This window comes from Colossoma macropomum, unplaced genomic scaffold (genome assembly GCF_904425465.1).
Source record: "Colossoma macropomum unplaced genomic scaffold, Colossoma_macropomum, whole genome shotgun sequence".
Taxonomy (NCBI): Eukaryota; Metazoa; Chordata; class Actinopteri; order Characiformes; family Serrasalmidae; genus Colossoma; species Colossoma macropomum.
The window spans coordinates 52,221,435-52,242,313 of record NW_023494789.1 but is presented as its reverse complement, the minus strand read 5'-3'; the positions used below and the strand labels follow the sequence as shown (position 1 = coordinate 52,242,313).

The 20,879-nt window shown below is 38.4% G+C and overlaps 1 protein-coding gene across 1 annotated transcript; it reads left to right on the top strand.

The window, feature by feature from the left end:
- Positions 1-4,887: 4,887 nt before the first annotated feature.
- Positions 4,888-17,717, top strand: LOC118808719 (cytochrome c1, heme protein, mitochondrial). Its single transcript, XM_036571604.1, has 7 exons — positions 4,888-5,109; positions 7,888-8,078; positions 10,935-11,061; positions 12,047-12,204; positions 12,963-13,123; positions 15,965-16,065; positions 17,398-17,717. Exons 1-7 carry the CDS (start codon positions 4,903-4,905, stop codon positions 17,500-17,502), a joined length of 1,050 nt encoding a protein of 349 aa, XP_036427497.1. The 5' UTR covers positions 4,888-4,902; the 3' UTR covers positions 17,503-17,717.
- Positions 17,718-20,879: the final 3,162 nt, after the last annotated feature.

Here is a 20,879-nt window from a genome sequence, read left to right as displayed (position 1 = left end):
TTTATTCCCATTACAAATATTACAAAATGACTCTTCATTACTTCATTGTGCAAATAAGCTTCAGAAATTTTACTGTAAATATATGCCCATTTTGATGCCAACAACACGTTCCAAAAAGTTTGGACGGGGGCCTGTTTACCACTGAGTTTCATCACCTCTTCTTCATCAACACTCTGTAAGAGTTTGTGAACTGAGGAGACACTGCTGTAGTTTAGAAAGTGAAATGTTTCCTGTTCTTGTTTGATACAGGATTTCAGCTGCTCATCAGTTCAGGGGCTCCTTTGTTGTATTTTTCATTTCATAACCCTCCAAATGTTTTCAGTGGTGACAGGTCTGGACTGAAGGCAGGTCAGTTTAGCACCCGGACTCTCTTAATACAGAGCAATGCTGCTGTAATACATGCAGAATGTGGTTTTACATCGTCTTACTGAAATAATCAAGGCCTTCCCTGAAAAAGACGTCGTCTGGAAGGCCAAAACATGTATATATCGTTCAGCATTAATGGTGCCTTCACAGATGAGCACGTCACCCATGCCATGTGCACTAATGCCCCCTACACCATCATGAATACTGGCTTTTGAACTGTACACTGATAACAAGCTGAGTGGTCTTTAGCCCGGAGGACACAGCGTCCATGATTTCCAAAAAGAATTTCAAATGTTGATTCGTCGGACCACAGGACACTTTTCCACTTCCCCTTAGTCCATTTTAAATGAGCTCGGGCCCAGAGAAGGTGGCAGCGTTTCTGGATCCTGTTTATATTTGGTTTCCTCTTTGTGTTTTTGAGTTTTAATTTGCATTTATGGATGCAGTGATGAACTGTTTTCACAGACAGTGGTTTTCAGAAGTGTTTCTGAGCCCATGCAGTGATTTCCACTACAGAATCATGTCTGTTTTCAATGCAGTGCTGTCTGAGGGCCCAAAGATCACGGCCAGCAAATACTGGTTTTCAGCCTTGTCCCTTACATACAGAGATTTCTCCAGATTCTCTAAATCTTTTAATGATATTATGTACTGTAGATGATGAAAAGCAAAAGTTCTTTGCTGTTTTATGTTGAGAAACGTTATTCTTGAATTGTTGCTCTATTTGATCATGCAGTCTTCCACAGAGTGGTGAACCCTCCTCATCTTTACTTCTGAAAGACTCTCTGAGATGCTCTTTTATACCTAATCATGTTACTGACCTGTTGTCAATCAACCACCAGGTGTTTTTTTAGCACTACACAACTTTACCAGCCTGTTTTTGCCCCTGTCCCAACTTTTTTGGAACATGTTGTTGGCATTATGTTCAAAATTGGCAAATATTAAAAAAAAAAAACAATAAAATTGATCAGTTTCAACACTGATATGTTGTCTTGGTACTATTTTTAATTAAACATAGGGTTTGAATGATTTGCACATCATTGCATTTTGCTTTTATTTACATTTTGCACAGTGTCCCAACTTTTTTGGAGATGGGGTTGTACCAAAGAATAGTTTTTCCGGTGTGTCTTATCAAGACGTGTTCTGGGTGTGTTCTAAATTCATGAATACATTACTGTTTAATGCACTGTGATAGAATACGTTCCATTATTCAGCCATCACTAATTTTTCTAAGCATTCTGCTCAACCCTGGATATTTGTACCCAACACAGCAATATGATTTTGAAGACATGCACGACAAACAATTTAGTTTTTAGCAGTTGTTTTTATTGAAATTGAAACAACAAATGTTGTGTTTTTAATGCACTGGAACACAGTTTTAAAATCTGTAAAAGCCCTTGTCCACCAGATACATGAAGCACCTTGCGGTTTAGGCCACCAGATGGCAGTAATGTGCACAGTTAGGAGGAAAGCTTCAGTTTGCCATCACTGCACTGAACCGTTTTCCGCTAAACTGGTTCAGCTGTGTTGATGCTATGAAAAGCTTCGTAACGGCCATCACTACCACACAAAGCCACAACTGACCTAAGAACAAACACACACAACACCAAGCCAAGACGAGACTGAAACACGGGGTATATATACACCAACACCAACAAGAAACAGCTGGGAGTGATTACTGGGCGGGGTCTAAACTCAACACACAGGTGAGGGGTGTGGCAAAGGGTGGAGCTGGTAACCAAAACAAACACAGGCACATGGAAGATAACATAGAAAGACAACAAAGATAGACACAGACAAGGCACGACAGGACGCTACAGCGAGAGAGAGTCCCTGTCACTAAAGTCCCCACACTGCATCATCTGCCCTGAATGAAACACCACACACTTCCAGATTATGCACACGATGAAGAGTCCTGACCAATGGCTCCCGTTCTCAACACCTCACAGGAGTTTTATTGCAAATTAACATGATTTTAGATGAAAAGAAACACAGCGGATGACAGTGAGGTGACTGCTGTGCTGGTGGAGCTGCTTTGTGCACGGATGAACCAAATAGAGGGAAAAACGTGGTAGAAGCATCACTGAAAATACAGGGTCAACAGGGCTGATACACACTGCAGCACGAGAGTGAGCTGAATACATACATACATACATACATACACACACATGAGCTGAATACATACATACATACATAATTCAGGAAATATTAACCCCAAATGGTGGAACAATAACGGCTGTTTACGCTGATTAATCTGCTCTTCTCCTTTAATAAAGTGACGTCTGAGTGCCGTCATCACATTTATTCTGTATGAATAACGTGATCCAACAAAACCAAAACTTCATAGATTTTTATTTAGTTTGTCTCACAAATTGTGTGTTTGAAAAGTGAACACTTCAGTGGGAATTTACTGAATACATTAGACACGTTTTACTGCTACTCTGAAAAACAAGTTTGCAGATTTTTATGAGCTCTTATTGATCCAAACTGCTCTGAATGAGCCAAACAACAGCAAAGGAGGCCTCGAACGTCTCTGACCAGCATCAACACACACACGCCGAAACTCCTCTGGGGCAGATTTATACGCGTTTAAGCTCCTCACCAAATTCTCAGAATGGATGGTTCAATTAATTACTGTACATTGGTGTAATTTTTAATGTTGAAAACGTAATATTTTTAAACATTTGTGAATCATATTTTGTCCCTCAGGTGTTTTGACACGGTCTAAATGGGCCCTCTTTGAACAAAGTCTGCACACCCCCGATCTAATTGATTATTTCTAGACTGGCCTAACTGATCTTGATGTTCACTGGTTCCAAAACTCAAACATCCCCTGAGGGCAGATCTAAGTGTTATTATTACTGTTTTCATTTGTCTTCATTTAAAATTAAAATTGGATGTATTTTTTGTTCATTTGACTTTTTTATTGATTGTTATTGAGTTTCAAAGAACAAAGGAACAGAAACCAACATCACCAACAGTTTGACTAAGACTATAAAACAATGGTTAATAATGTTTTAGACTACATATTATCTAATATTACATTTTACAAAGTACATTCTAAATCTAATGTTATGCATTAATATATATATAATATATAATTATTTATAATGGATGTACAATTATCTTTATCTAATCATGTAATTATAATTACCTCATCACCTGCAGTAGAATGTCTGCAGTATTTGCATGTTGGGCCTAAAGTAAACTTAACTGTCTGGATTTTACATACAGTAAAGTTTATTTTTGTCCACAGTAAATTCAGACATACAGCCTAACCGAGCACAACTGTGCATGAAAGATATTAAATAGATTCTTAAATTGTGATGGGGAAAGATCTATAATAAACCTCCCGTCTTTCAAAGAGACTGAACTTTGATCATTGATTCGAGCTACACAGTAAACTGAAATCATCTGACTTATTGCCTCAAAAATGTTACTTCATGCTTAAATAGCTTTATATATGAGTTATAGTTCCTTTCTAATGTTTAGTGATCCACCCTTCTGCAGTGAGTAAGTTTAACTCAAACAGCCCAGTCAGTATAAGTGGTTTCTGTTGAGCTGCAGTGATCTATTTGTTCAAATTCTACTTAATACTGAATTAGTCGGGTTAACTTTAATCAAATATTCTTCCCGGTGTGATTCATGGGCATCAGTTAAAACAACTCTCTTATATTAAATGCACTGTTTTGTACAATAATGAATTAATGGTTTAGATAAAACTAGAATCAGCCGTTTCTGAGACTCTGATAGCTCAAAGCACGTTAGCCGTTCTGTTAGCGTTCACAGCTTCAGACTGAACTGATAGTCAAACACTATCATGGTGAGAATAACTACAATATGTAAACTGCAAACTTCACATTCAACATGACGCTCTGACACAATAATAAAATTTGCAAAGGCAATTATGTTTTAAATTAGAAAAATAAGAGTTAATTTACAAAACAAACAAAACTGCAAAAAAAGCTGAAAAGCTTTTTGGGCAAAAGACTCTTCAGTCTGTAAGACTGACCCAAATTAACTGACCTTAACTAGATTTACCTCAGTAACTAAAGATTATACAAGAAATAGTACGTGTTATTAGATTTGTATCGGTCATTGTAACAAATTAGTAGAATAAACAAAAAAATTAAGTTATTTCAATTATTATGTTTTACTGTGTAAATGCTACTGGTTCATCCTAACAGCTCCAACGACCTCCTACCGCTAGGAGGCGCAACGTTAAAGAAGGATAACTTTATTTCGACTCAGTAAGTCCTCAGTTAACAATTAAAAAAACATTTAGACGTCAAAAACAGTTTTCTAACTTTCTCTACTCATAAGAAGAACAGATACTCCAGTGAGAGTTTCACGAACGCTGTTTCGCTTTTTCCAGTTAGAGGCGACGAAGAAAGGCTGAGTCTCAAATGGCTTCTTGAACCCTATATAGTGCACTACTTAGGTCTCAAAAATACAGTCTCATGCATCGAAACGGCGTATAATATCTCTATCAGAAAGCCTTTTGGGATTCAGTTATGTGAACGCAAATCTCTAATCGACATGGAGTGCATTACTCTAAAAAGAGAACATATCGTAACTCCCATAGTGCACTACATAGGGAGCAGGGCGCTATTTGGGATTCGGCCTTGTCGGCGGAGGAAGTCTTTCCGAGAGAGGGTGAAGAAAATGGCTGCGCTCCGAGTGGTCGTGCTGTCCGGGAGCGGCAGAGCTCTCCTAAATGCGCCGAAGACGGCTCACACAGCTCGGGTAGGACACAGCAGCAGCTTTGGAGACATGATATTTGATATATGTTGCGGACTGAACCGGTGGTTCGGATTTAGAGGCTGAGAAAGCGGGTCAAATTGAGCTAGCGGTGTGGGCTAACCTGAGCAAGGTCACAGAGCCGCTTGTGTAACGATGGCAAAGTTATCCTCCTTTTACCGCAGATTACAGGAAATAAACTCACTTTCAGGCCAGCCAGCCTTGTGTTTTATGTCATGTTAAAGCTGTGCTCCGAATCGACTGTTAATTTGAAGTATATGTTGTCTGTAAATCCTTTAAATTAGCTGGGTTAGCTGGCTCGGTGGCGGCGAACTGCTGATGTTCTGTGATGGAGCTTTAATGTTTTCTGAGGTAAACTGGTCTCAGATTTGGCCGTATTTCCTGTCAGATTGAGTCTTTTGCCTGATTTTGAGTGTAAGTGAGAGTTTCCTATGTATATTTTCCCTTACAGTGGGTTTAGCTGCTCTGCAAAGGGGTCAAATGATGTGGATTAACCTTAGTGGCATCTCACTAACGTTAAAGGAGAACTCCACCGATTTTCCAAAAAAACTAACGCTACATAATTGACTGGTTGAGATGTAAACAGTCATTCAGAGTGATTCTAGAGAACTTACTGAGTCAGAACTGTTCACAGTGGTGGTGATAGGAACCAGACGTCCACCTCTAAAAGCTCCCTCACAGAAAGTTCCTACAGTAAATGGTTATGAATTCACTGCCTGATGACTGAGACACTGTTTTAGGATAGTTTAGTGAAAACGTTTTGCCTTAAAATGTATTTTAATCCATTTGCTTTAATCCATTTATGGTGGAGGGATGCATACAGGGCGTTGTGAGGCGAAATAGTCCCCAAAAAAACGTATTACTTCTTTTACTAAATTATGCAGCAATTTTCAAAAGAATTGTAGAATTTCCTTGTAATTACCTGCACAACTTCTTACCAAAACTTTTTATAAAGGAGAATTCCAAAATGTCTCCATAACTCAGTGTGTGAGATGTAATCAGAGAGACTCAGAGTGGTTTGGTGTGAAATGGTTCAGATGTCTTTACAGTGGTGGTGATGGGAACCAGGGGTCGCCATGACTACAACACAGATATAGACATTTTATTTACTATCCAGAACCATCAGTGAACCTACACGAGTCTTCTGAGTTTATATGGAATGTTGATGATGGAAAATAGTGGAAAATCTGAAATAATAAGTTTTCTTTGGGGACTAATTTGCCTCACAGCGCCCTGCATGTATCCCTCCACCATGAATGCATTTTAAAAATAGGTTTTAACGAAAAACATAATGTGGGCATAAAACAGTGTCTCAGTCATCAGGCAGTGAATTCATAACCATTTACTGTAGGAACTTTCTGTGAGGGAGCTTTTAGAGGAGGACGTCTGGTTCCTATCACCACCACTGTGAACAATTCTGACTCAGTAAGTTTCTCTAAAACAGAGCTTTTTACACCAAACCACGCTGAACCACTCTGATTACATCTTATCTGTTTAATTATGTACGGAATTTTGATAAACTGGATTCCTCTTTAAGAGAAGACGGTCCTTATTCGCTCCTGAATGCTCTGCCAAGTTATCTGAGGGCAGAGATCCAGTGAGGTAGCTGTGTTAGTTATTTTGGTGCCTGAATTTCGTCTCTTCATTTGTGCTGTTCAGTCAGTTTGCTGAAAACATAAACATCCCCAGTAAGGGTCAGAATCACAAGTAATTACACAAATGGATTTTAAATATTTCTATTTTTATCCAGTGTTGATAGAACATGCATTACAAAACACAGATCTACAGTAATGCTATAGGAAAGTGGTGTTTTATAATGGCTTAATTATAATCTATAGCACTTTTACCTCCTATAATAATACTACGTGTAGCGCTGTTTCATGGTCATCTATAATGTTTGTGTAGTTTCCCGTAGTACAGGACAGTTATCGTCTGAGTTGTAGGACTATAGATGTCTTTCATCAAGCAATAAATATCTCTGTAAATTTGGATTGTTTGTTTTAATCTCACAGCCTTCTGGGTAACAGCAAGAGCTCGCTTTCATGATGATGTACTTTGATTGTGATTAGTAGTGAAACATAAGCTAATATTGGTTGCAGTGATTTAAAATAATCACCTAAAATGAGTAAACTAGCTAAAAGTGAGTGATGGTGCTGAAAGATCAATCGTTTTTATATCGACATCTCAATTTAAAAGAGTGCAATTTCTAAATCACCAGAGCTGCAATATTAATTATAGCCATTTTTATTAACAACATCTTAAGTGAGGAACATTAACCTAATTTTAGAGCTTGCAAACTGCCTGTAGATGAGTTGGACCAATCAGAAGCAACCAGACAACTATATGCTGTGACATCACAACCACAAGTAACTGGCAGTCTGGCATGTTCAGGTTTCAAGTCTCAAGCCAGAAAAAGTGGATGTTCTGGTCTTCCTTGCTGAAATAACAGGCCTGGACTTCAGTTTACAAAAATAATCGCAATTTAAATCGCAGTCGCAGTATCGATCAGAAAAATCGCAATTAGATATTTTTCCCAAGTCGTTCAGCCCTAGTGAGTGAACACTGATTAGAACCTGTTGGTTTTTGCTTACTGTCCATCAATGTAATTCGGAATTAATTATGTATTAGTTACGTGTATTTATATATGTGTGTGTATACATAATTGTAAACATTATTTAACTATATTTGTATTATTTTCTTTTGCTTGTATTAAGAGTAGTGCGAACATTATTGACCTCCAGTGTGTCATGTTTTGTCATCCAGGCCAACATGTCGTTCGCCAGCCTGCCTAAGGGAAGGAAGGTAGCCCTGACCACGCTAGGGGTGCTGACCACAGGAGGCGCTGGACTGGCTCTGATGCTCCACCAGTCTGTGAAGGCTTCAGATCTGGAGCTGCACCCTCCCTCCTACCCCTGGAGCCATAATGGCATGCTGTCCTCTCTTGACCACGCCAGGTAACACGCCTCACCTGAGACAGAAAAATCTTTTTTTTTTTTTTTTTTTTTGTTTTTAGTAAAGAAAGTGATTCTATATAGAACCATGAACACTTGGAGAACCCTGTGCATTCTCTTTGCGTGGTGAAATTGACAAACTAATCATAAAGAAGCAGTTTTTATAGTAAAAAACAGAGCATCATCCGTCTTTTTCAAACCAAATGAAAATGATACAGGATCGCAAAAACCCAAACTCTGGTGCAAACTTTAGCAAACAAACTAGGATTCAAAGTAACCTTAAAATGCCATTTTTCAAGACTCAAATTAAGACTAAGCCTAGACCAAAAAAGATTTCCAGTGATGAGTCACCATTAGCAGTGAAATTTAGTCTATAGTGCTATGAAAAAAGGTAAGATAAGATAATCCTTTATTAGTCCCACAACAGGGAAATTCTCAGTGTTACAGCAGTGAAGGGAGAGCAGGGCACTCAAGGAAAAGAAAAGAAGTAACAAGCAAGTAATTAACTTTAAGTACTTAACAAGGTTTTTTACAGTTTGGTACTTGTTACTAAAAATACACTATATATAATACTAAAAGTAAAAAAAATAAGATAAAAATACAAACTATCCTTCACAAAAAATTACCAATATAAAGAATTATAAATAAATAAAAAGCTAAGATATCTACCCTGTAAGGATATTTTGCCCCCACCCTATTTTTTTCTATTTTTGCTAATTTGTCACATTTAAATGTTTCAGATCATCCAACTAATTTTAATATAGATAAAGACAACAGGACTAAACACAAATTGCAGTTTTTTAAATGACGATTCCGTTTATTGAAGATAAAGATTTATTCAAAACCTACATCATCCATGTTAAAAGGTAATTTCTCCCCTAAACCTAATAACTGGTTGTGCCGCACTTGGCAGTAACAGCTGCAATCAGACGTTTGTGATCACTTTTGGTGAGTGTTTACGTTGCTGTGGAGGAATTCTGTCCCACTCTTCTTTACAGAATTGTTTTAGTTCAGCTACATTGGAGGGTTTTTGATCATGAACTGCCAGTGTAAGGTCTCACCACAGCGTCTCAATGGGATTCAGGTCAGGACTTTGGCTCAGACACTCCAAAACCATAATTTTGTTTATTTTGAGCCGTTCAGAGGTGGACTTGCTTGTGTGCTTCGGATCATTGCCCTGCTGCGTAACTAACTGCCCTTGAGCTTTAGGTCACGACCTGACGGGCGACATTCTCCTTCGGGATTTTTTGATAGAGAGCAGAATTCATGGTTCCATCAATTCTGACAAGTCATCCAGATCCTGGAGAAGCAAAACAGCCCCAGACCACCACACTACCACCACCATGTTTCACTGTTGGTGTGATGTTATTATAGTGGAATGCGGTGTTAGCTTTATGTCAGATGTAGTAGAAACCATTTCTTCCACCTTTGACTCATCAGTCCACAGAATATTATCCCAAAAGTCTTGGGGGTCGTCTAGATGTTTTTTGGCAAAAGCAAGACGAGGCTCTGTGTTCTTCTGGTCAGCAGTGGTTTGTGACTCCCATAGATGTGATTTTTTCCCAGCGACTTTCTTATTGTGGAATCGTGAACTTTGAGCTTAACTGAGTCAAGTGAGGCCTTCAGTTCTTTAGATGTTCGCCTGGGTTCTTTAGTGACCTCCTGGATGAGTCGTCAGTGCGCTCTTGGTGAAATTTTGTTGGGCTGGCCACTCCTGTGAAGGTTTTCCACTGTTCTGGGTTTTCTTCCTTTGTGGACAGTGGCTCTCACTGTGGTTCTCTGGAGTCTCAGAGCCTCAGCAATGGCTCTGTAACCCTTTAAAGGCTGATAGATTTCAACGACTTTGTTTTGCATCTGTCTTTGACTCTCTTTAAAACGTGGCATCATGTGCTGCTTTTTGAGCCCTTCTAGCTGCTTCACACTGTCAGACAGGTTCTATTTAAGTAACGTTTAGATTGAATAAATCTGGCAGTCATCATGTCTGGGTGTGGCCAGTGAAATTGAACCAATAGTCAAATTAATTTGGTTAACTGGTTTATTTAGTAGCTAAGGGGGGCAGTTACTTTTTCACATAGGGCCAGGTAGGGCTGAACAGCATATTTTCTTCAAATAATGAAATCATCATTTAAAAACAGCATTTTGAGTTTGCTTGGGTTATCACTGTCTAATGTTGAAAGTAATTTGATGATCTGAAAAAATTCAAGTGTGACAAATATGCTGAAATAGAAGAATTTGGGAAGGGCGCAAATACTTTTTCACAGCACTGTAAGACTGACCCAGAGTGGATTTTAAAACGTTTAAGTCTTAAATATCCAACCAACAGCTGGTCAGAAACTGTTACTGAAGACTACAACACACTTTATTGTTATATCTTACAGTGTCTGTCTGTTTTTATTATCTGTGAAATAGAAATTCACACACATTAATGAGATTTTGAGCATTGTAGTTTTTTTTTTTCGTGTTGGTCTTGAAATGGTTTTAAATTTTTACTTCCACTGCTTTTTGTCAGTAATACCTGGTAACTGGTAAAAAGACTTGGAAGCAAACTTTTACTATTAAAGGATTGTTGTTTAGGATGTTTTATACAGATGCTTAAAAAGCCAGCAGTTCAGAGAGCCGTATCTCCAGTTAATTAGATGGTAGAGAGCAATTCAGTCAGCTAAGGTTACAGTGGAAGAACAGTCTTCATCTGATTTTCAGATGCTTATAGTGAACACTGATGCTGAATCGGCCATAACAGATAAAAAACAGGTTTGCATGCACTCAGTCTTTTTGTTTAGCTCAGATCCACTCCTGCATGGCTAACCTTTGTATTTTCCCTGTGATTTAATGCTGGAGTCGTTCTCTTTCTCTCCTCAGTATCCGCCGCGGCTATCAGGTCTATAAGCAGGTGTGCGCGGCGTGCCACAGTATGGAGTACCTGGCCTTCCGTAACCTGGTGGGAGTGTCGCACACAGAGGAGGAGGTTAAAGCATTAGCTGAGGAGGTAATGAGATTCACTTTAGTCTTGCTGTTGGAGAGCAGGTCGGTTTGTACACTCATGGAGCTATTTATATCTGTTTATGAATTAATTTTACACGTGTATTTTTACTTTTATTTTTTATTATTATTTTTTTTTAATACTTCAAACTTTTTTTTAAATTATTTTATTCTAATTTATTTTAATCTATTTTATTTTTATTTCTGCTTAACATATCGCTGTTGTTGGGACAAAGCCTCGTATCTCCAAAATGGTAACTTTACAGGAGAAGGAAAAAACATACTTTACTTTTAATGTAAGTCAATGGAACCAGAATTTTTCCAAGTCATTTTGGGCCGTTTCTTTTGGTCCACTCTTCGTGAAATTTTCACACAATGTAAAGGACAGCAGGCGTTGTCAAATTATGTCAAAAACTCAAAAACGACAAAAATGGAGATATGAGGTTTTCTTCCGACAGCAGCGATATGTAAGTTTGTGCAGTTATCTCGCCTCTGTAACACTGCAATTTCCCATCGGGATCAATAAAGTTCTATCTATCTATCCAATATACATTTAGAAAAAAATCACTAATGGAAATGCTAATTGGATTATAAAGATACAATCAAGAAAAAAGTTTGTCACAACTTTATTTGATGTTTTATTGTCTTAGTTTATTAGTAAGATCGACTAAGTCTTAATATTTAAAGGGGAACTTATTTAAATGTACACATTTTTCTCCTCTTTTGTTTTTTAACCTTCTGTGAAGCACTTTGAGCTGCTTTTATGTATTAATGATGCTTTACAGATTAAGCCTTAAGTGTTGTTATTATTATTATTATTATTATTATTATTATTATTATTATCATCTACAGTATGTGAGGTTTTGATAATAGAAATCCATGCCTGTAGACATTGCCTCAGCGAGAGCCCTTTAGTCACCTGTCCAGCTAGGACCTCTTTTATTAGTAGACCATGATTTACATATATTAATAATATCATGCATGTGTTCCAGTTTGAAGTTGTTGATGGTCCTGACGAGTCAGGAGAGATGTTCACCCGTCCTGGAAAGCCTTCCGATTATTTCCCCAAACCGTACCCAAATCCCGAGGCTGCTCGCGCTGCCAACAACGGAGCTCTGCCCCCCGACCTCAGCTACATCGTCAACGCCAGGTAACGTTCACTCTGGTTCCGCTCGAGTTCAGTGAGCTCTGTAGACCCATTCTTTCACTAATGTGTGTGAAGGCAGGCTGCATGGCTGGGTGCTAGATTTTATACACCTGTGGCAAAGAGACTGAATGAAACACCTGAATTCAATGATTAGCTGGTGTGTCCCAATATTTTTGGCCATATAGTGTAGATATGCTTATATATTTCTGCTCAAGATCATAAAATCACTAATGGAAATGCTAATTAGATTATAAAGGTATGATCAAAATTAAACAGTTTTTCAAAGCTGTATTTGAAGTTTTATTGTCTTTATTAGTAAGCTAGACTGAGCATTTATGGCTAAAGGAGATCTCCACTGTTGTTTTTGTTTTGCTTTTTTGGTGTTTTCTGCATAATTCAATCTTATACAAAAGTTCCTGAAATGACGTTTTTGTTCAGTGTCTAAGTAAGGATAAGTACACACATTCTCTATATAGAAGACACTTCTGCACATTTTAATGCATTAATACTGTTTATTTGCTTAATTTAATATATTGGGAACAAAATAAAACAAAAATTTCAAAATTGATTTTCATCTGTTTATTTAAATTTCACTGTCAGTTATTAAAGCGCAGTTTAACCAAAACTATATAAACATAGAACTTATTGGCTGATATTTTTGTGAATTTAACAGCTTAAATAAAGCTCTCTCTCTCTCTCTCTCTCTCTCTCTCTCTCTCTCTCTCTCTCTCTCTCTCTCTCTCTCTCTCTCTCTCTCTCAGGCATGGAGGAGAGGACTATGTGTTCTCTCTCCTGACTGGTTACTGTGATCCTCCAGCAGGTGTGACTCTGAGGGAGGGGCTTTACTACAACCCCTACTTCCCTGGCCAGGCTATTGGCATGGCTCCGCCCATCTATAACGAGGTGCTCGAGTTTGATGATGGTGAGTTGTGATGGTGAAAGATTCCCACATTCCCTTTTTTAGGCACACTCATGATAAACTCACACTTAACACTAAAGGAGACGTTCAGCAAAAAATCTAAGTCAAATTTCCCTGCATGATTTTTTTTTTGCCCGATTTTGACCCTGATTTGCCTCTTGCGACAAATTTTCACGATCTGAAGCGAATCTCCAGGTCGGGAGCTCAGTCAGAAGCAACTGATGGTGGGATGATCTGTAGTGTGAGAGGAGAAACGAGTGAATCTTTAGCCCCCCGATCGAACTTTGAAGTGATGAGAGACCCTCAGATATTATCAGCCATGTTTGATATTTGCGACTCAAAACGTTCACGAGTCCTGCAGTGTCAGAGATTAACGCAGTGAGAGATTCAAGCAGCCAATCAGAGCTGGAAGAGCAGAGAGAAAAGAGAAGAGACGAGCATAAACAGCAGAGCAGAGACAGAGGAGCTGCTTGTAAAACACAGGCAGATAAGAGCCCATGTTGTGTTTATAATGTTTATCAAGTTTATGATGTTGATCCAGATCAGGTCACTCTCGTTACAGTTTCAGCTCAGCTGCCAGTTTGTAGTGAAATATTTCTCCAGCTCTCACTGTAATATCAGCCTTTCTCACCACAGATTAATCCCCAGTTTGCACTTTCACTACACATAAAAGCACAAAGAGGTCCAGCTTTGTGTTGTGTGGTCTGTGGAGATCTGGGAGTTTGAGTTCTTATTCGTAGCCCAAACTCATTGTGTGTTATTCTCTCTCTTTGCCTTATCGTCTAGTCTGAGTGCCTCACGACAAAAAGACAGGAAATTATGACAAACTGGCTTTAAGTGTTTGATGCTCCCCATTTTAGAAATCTGTTAAGATTTTAAAAGCTGTGTAGTGACGCCCAGCCTTACGACACATGTAGCCAATCAGCCAAGACATGTTTGGTGTCTGAAACTGGAGAAAAATAAATTACGTAGCTGAAAACAGTAGAAGGCTGAAATTGTTCTGTTCTTTAGTCCATGTTTGTGACCCCTGTGCAGGCCTGTTTCTGCCCCTGGAAAAAAGTATAGCCATTTAGTAAGTCAGAATAATAAGAATGTTTACCATAATTATGACTATCTGTGACCTAATATCTCATAATTATGACGTAATGTCTTATAATAATGAGAGAATTAAAAAATTTGAATAATAAGTACATCATTATTATAATGTCTCATGTCATTATGAGATAGTAAGTTATAATTATGATAAACTTTTTTTTTTATTATGACATGCTTTATGGCCTTCACAGAAACAGGCTTAGATTAATCGTTTTTATATCAAGAGTGCAATTTTCAAATCTCTGTTTTTTACAATTATAGCCTAAATTATCAACATTGTCTTAAGTTTTAAGTGGACAAATTTAGCCTAGTAAGACAGAGATTGTGAACTGCCTGTAGATTACTGGCAGTCTGGCACACTGCATTCAGGGGTTCAAGCCTCAAACCAGAAAAAAAATGGTCGTCTTGGCCAAAAAAACAAGCCTGAACCTTAATTAATAGAAAACTGTTACTGTTTAAATCACTGTCACAGCATTAGTCAGAAAAATCACAGACATATTTAGTGTTGTAGTCTCCTTGTTGTCTGCTGCCACCCTGTGTTGGCATAGATGCTCAAAAAATTAATGACTGATTAATGAGTAATTACTTCTCTCAGTCTGTAATGGAATTACTTTACTTATTCCATCCTGGAAAAATTCTCTCACTACTCTGTAAAATACTTTCAGATCTCCTGTTGGAAAGTCCAAGGGAAAATAGAGCTATGGAGTAACTCAAGTTTGGGAGGAAAACAATTCCTGAAGCTTTTTTATCCTTCTAATCTAATGTCCTATTAATTTCCTGTGATGAAGCACACCATCACCACCACCACTCCCCCATATTCTCCCTCCGTCCTACCTCTTCCACCTCTGTTCATCAAGGGGGGGTCCAGCCTTCTAGCTCAAAGCTGAAGGAACCAGCCCACGTTCTTCACTTCTCTCTCCTCCTACAGTCTCTTCTCATTTGATGACAGTGTGTTGAAGGCACAGCTCCAACTAGTAAATTAATTTCAGTGCTTTATTTAGAAAGAGATAATCATATAAAAGGCATCTCACTATCCGTTGCCTTCTCTCTGTGTACCAGTTGGGGGCAGTGTAACAACCAGATGTGCATGCAAATTGAAAATCTCCCTCCAGCGTGTTAATAACCACATAATCAGATCTATTAGAGATTACTTAACAGCTTCACAAGGTTTGGGACAAATGTGGTAATTTAGACTTGCAGTTACTCAGCCAGACTAACTTTATTTACAGAACAGTCCTGGAAAATATTGTCAGGTGTCCCAAAAGTGAAAGATGACCGTCCATAGTGATAGGGCTGGACAGCATGACTGTATATATCATTGTCGTGATACATTATGTCACGATACAGTATGCTTTTCTAAACATATTGTGTTTATCATCAGTACAGCACAGCAGACACTGACCAACTGTATCTTTCATTATAAATTAGTCTGTTTAACTGGATTTAGTGCCAAATACTGAACAAAAACCGTTGTGTTCACAGTTTTAATACTATTTTTAAAATGTAGCACTGCTGTTTTTTTTCTCTGTTCCAGCTGATCAGATGTCTGAAAAAATAAATATTTTTGATGACGTATCGTGTATCGTAAAAAGTTCTTTAAGTGTTGAGGGCTTATTTGTGTATTCCATCTGATTTTAGTAATTATTATTATTATTATTATTATTATTATTATTATTACTATTATTATTATTATTGTTGTTGAACACTCAGCTTGAATAATGTGAAAATATCTTCTCTCCTCCTCCACAGGAACCCCGGCCACTATGAGTCAGGTGGCTAAAGACGTCTGCACGTTCCTGAGGTGGTCTGCTGAGCCTGAGCACGACCAGCGGAAGCGAATGGGACTGAAGGTTCGTTCCTGATTATAAATCCTTCACCTCATCATCTCATTGTTCAATAAAAAAAGTGCTCTGTGCACTTGAACCGGTCACCCATAACATTAAGTCCACCTCCTTGTATCTACACTCTCTGTCCATTTTATCAGCCCCACTGACCGTATAGTTTCACTCTGTAGTTCTACAGTTTCCATCTGTTTCTCTGCATACTTTGATACCCTGTTCTTCAGTGGTCAGGACCCCCATGGACCCTCACAGAGCAGGGACTATTTGGGTGTGGATCATTCTCAGCACTGCAGTAACACTGACGTGGTGGTGGTGTGTTAGTGTGTGTTGTGCTGGTGTGAGTGGATCAGACACAGCAGTGCTGCTGGAGTTTTTAAACATTGTGTCCACCCACTGTCCACTCTATTAGACACTCCTACCCTGTCAGTCCACCTTGTAGATGTAAAGTCAGAGACGATAGCTCATCTGCTGCTGCACAGTTTGTGTTGGTCATCCTCTAGTCCTTCATCAGTGGTCACAGGACGCTGCCCACAGGACGCTGTTGGCTGGATATTTTTGGTTGGTGGACTATTCTCAGTCCAGCAGTGACACTGAGGTGTTTAAAAACTCCAGCAGCACTGCTGTGTCTGATCCACTCAGACCAGCACAACACACCACCACCACGTCAGTGTTACTGCAGTGCTGAGAATGATCCACCACCCAAACAGTACCTGCTCTGTGAGGGTCCATGGGGGTCCTGACCACTGAAGAACAGGGTAAAAGGGGGCTAACAAAGTATCAGAGAAACAGATGGACTACAGTCTGTCACTGTAGAACTACAGAGTGAATCTATATGGTCAGTGGGATGATACAGTGGACAGTGAGTGTAGAAACAAGGAGGTGGATGTAACGTTATGCCTGATCAGTGTGTATTTCAGTTAACTGCAGTAAAGCAATACATACTTCCAATCAAGTCTTCGCACTGTTTCTACGAGCAGTTGCGATTCGAAGTGCTTTACAGATTGACACACAGACAAAAGCTAAGAAAACAGAATGAAAGGAACAAGAAAATAAAAGTCTTTAACTAGCTAATAGTTAAAAAGAGACATAAAATCAAATAATTAAATATAAAAAAATAAAAAGGTAGACTTTTAAAGTAGTTAAACATCTAATAAATTAAGAAATAAAATGCAATCAATACTGCAATAAGATTAAAGAATTACAAACTAATATTAGAGTATTTAAGATGCATCTCACAAAAATAGAATCAGAGTAATAGTGGAATAAGATATAAGGATTAGTTTCACTGAACTCTGTTTATAACTAATTCTCCTTTTCTGCTGTTTGTTTTTCCCTCTCCAGTTGCTGATGGGTTCCTCCATCCTCATCCCTCTGGTCTACTATCTGAAGAGACACAGGTGGTCAGTGCTGAAGAGCAGGAAAATCGCCTACAGGCCTCCCAAATAAAGCTGGTCAGATGCCTTCAGCCTCAGTTGTCTTCAACACGGTCGACAAACCCGACTCGCCACTGTCGGTCTGTTCATCCTGCACACAGTATCGAGGTTCTCTGTCAGCTGGACATTTTGTCAAATACAGTGTTCCGTTCCTGACCCGGGGGGCGGACGCTGACTCCTACATGTGTTTGTTTTACTGTATAAAAAATAAATTATCTAAACACAACATTGAAAGGTTTTGGAAGTTTATCTGTTATCTATTTGTTTTTGTTTTTGTTTTTTTGTTTTGTTGGGGGGTGTAAATGAACGCCTGTGCCTGTGAGATGTTTGTCCTGCCAGCTTCATTGTGTAAATAGATAAAACCTGAACATTCAGGTCGTCCACACAGGCAGGATCTGTTATATCACTGCTTCATTACAAAGATCATCATTTACAGCTGTATCTCTGCTGTTTATGTAAGACCCTGAATATTTTAATAGATTTCTATCAGTTGTTTATAGTACTGATCATTTCTAGGTCTTAATGAAACTAATTAAGACAGTTATGTAATTACCTCATTTATCTATTCACCCAGGTGCACTGAGCTTTAAACCTAGTTTAAACTTGGTATAAAAATAATTAGGTTTATTCTTAATCCATTGTTTTAGTCCTGGTTTTAGTTTTGATGTAGTAAAGTAGTGATTTAGTTTTTGGCTGCTTAAGTTTTTCTTCTCGTTTTTCTCTGTTTCTGGCATCAGTGCGTCAACATTTTTACCTACTGTGTTGAAATAATTACTTGTTAAAAATTGGACTGACTGTCCTACTTAATTTCTCAGAAAGGAAACTTTATTTCTCAAGCTTTTGATCACTAATGTGATTGATGAAATTAATTACTACTTATTAATCAAATAATTAAATTATTACTTCTGAAAGCTTTATGTTGAAATAATGACATTACTTAACTCAAAATGGAATTACGACAAATATTCCATGTCAAATTAATGAAATAAATAAAAATTTCTAGAAAATAATTATTGCAGAAAAAAAATGGCAAGAATTGGCAAAATGTTTTGGAATAAGTCAAAATCTCAAGAACAGTCATTGTTTTGAGATGCTTAGTCAAAATTTACGTACAGCTGTCAGTAAAAACAGAGGAGGAGGAAAAACAGACCTTTACCTTCTGTAGCTGGCAAAATAGAAATATAAAAATAAAAATAAATCTCCATAAAATCATCTGCCAACTCATTCCTGGCAACATTGTCAAATTTTTTGACTTAGTATCTTGAAAATAAGGCTTATCTTATTAAATTTAATATTGACTTATTTTCTTGAAGTAACGAATGACTCGATGATGTACTGTGTAGAAATAATGACTAGAATAAATCGTTATTTCTACAAACCCTACAAACAGGTGAGAGACTCTGTGATATGCAAATAAAAACTGAAAGCAATGATTTATAAATACATTTTGACCTGTATTTGAACAAAATCAGTGCAAAGACAAATTATGTATGTTTTATCTGATCAGCTTGCTCAGTGAAATCAAACATTCTGAAATTGAGGTCTGCAACAAAAGCTGGGACAGGAGCAGTTTAAGACCAGAAACGTTGTTAAGTGTATTTCACCCTCTACAGTGCACAAATCATCAAAGCTTTCAGGGAATCCAGAGAATCTCTGTGCTTAAAGGACAAGATCAGCACATGGGGTCCAGAACACTCATCAATAAACACCGTCACTGCATCACAAACGGTTTACTGGGAGGGGTTTTAGTTGTACTGGAAGGAGTTTCAGTTGTACTGGGAGGGGTTCTGGTTGTACTGGGAGGATTTTTTCAGTTGTACTGGGAGGAGCTTTAGTTGTAAGGAGTTTGGGTTGTACTGGGAGGAGCTTTAGTTGTAAGGAGTTTGGGTTGTACTGGGAGGAGCTTTAGTTGTAAGGAGTTTGGGTTGTACTGGGAGGAGTTTCGGATTTGCGTCTCGGCTGCGTTTACACTTGCGTCTTTATGTGGCCTCATCCAGATATTTAAGATGCCTGACCAGGTGTAAACAGGTGACCAGGTGTAAACAGGTGACCAGGCGTAAACAGGGTCTCCTGTCCTCTCAGCTGAAAAACCATAGAAACCATCAAAAGTCTGCTGGTTCCTTATCCGTCCAAAAGTCTCTAACAGCATTCTGAGTTTACCTGATGGGTTGATGTCACAGTGTAAAGGATTCTAACAATTCAAGGTTTCTTTATGGGATCTAAATGTGTCTTACAGGAAACTGACGGACTCTAATGGTAGCCATGAAGCCAGTTCCCATTAAAAAGAGCAAAACCATTAGGTTTTAATCCTAATGGTTGTAATGGTATGTTTTCAGCAGGGCTAACTTTCTGAGACTGGGATCTTAGATACTAAGTCAATGTTTGGACGTCCTGTGAGAAACAAGCGTTTTTCCTCCTCTCCTCCCCTTTTTTCCTTGTTTCTTTACAGTGCAGGTTATTAAAGATTTATAACCCTTTTACATATTTGATCATGACCATTTATATCCAGTGGTGGACAGTAACGAAGTAAATGTAATTCGTTGCTGTACTTAAGTAGTTTTTTGTGTATCTGTACTTTACTGAAGTATTTCTATTTCGGGTGACTTTTTACTTTCACTCCACTACATTTCAGAGTCAGATATCTCACTTTTTACTCCTCTACATTCTGAGAAATCTGTCGTTCCTTTTGGTTTATGTGTGTATAAAAACGTAACATGTCAAAACCAAAGAAGCGCAAAGCAGAAACACCAATCAGGGCACAGCGGTCACTTAGTTTTGAGCTTGTTTTGACCTGTTGGTCATACCGACCCAGTGCAGCACACGGTTCAACATCAGTGCAGCAGCGTAAAATTTTGGGAGAGTCTATTCAACATAAATGATGGGCTACAGATGCAGTTTAGTAAAGGAAACTCATTTGTGAATCTGAGTTTAAAGTTTTTATTAAACTTAAACTCGTAACTAAGTTCAAATAAATCTTAAACTGAAACTTTGCTTGTTTGCAAAAAGTGATTTCAGAGCCACTCAGTTCTACCTGATGGAAACTGTTTGCCTTCAGTGTTTTGTGCCATGAGTCATAATTAATCTTTTAGTACTTCTACTTTTGATACTTAAGTCCATTTGAAGGCAAATACTTTAGTACTTCTACTCCAGTGGAGGTCTAAAGGGAGGAGCTTCTACTTTTACTGCAGTAATATTTTACCTTGGGTGTCTCTACTTTAACTCAGGTACCTGGTTTGTGTTCTGTCCACCACTGTTTACATCACAGATCTACAGTAAACGGCCGATACCCGCAGCTGCGGGAAATCCGCTGTTATACAGATCTACAGTCTCCGACGCGGTCTACTCTGATTGGCTGGCGGAGCCCTTCCAGATCCGGTACGTCAGCGGGAG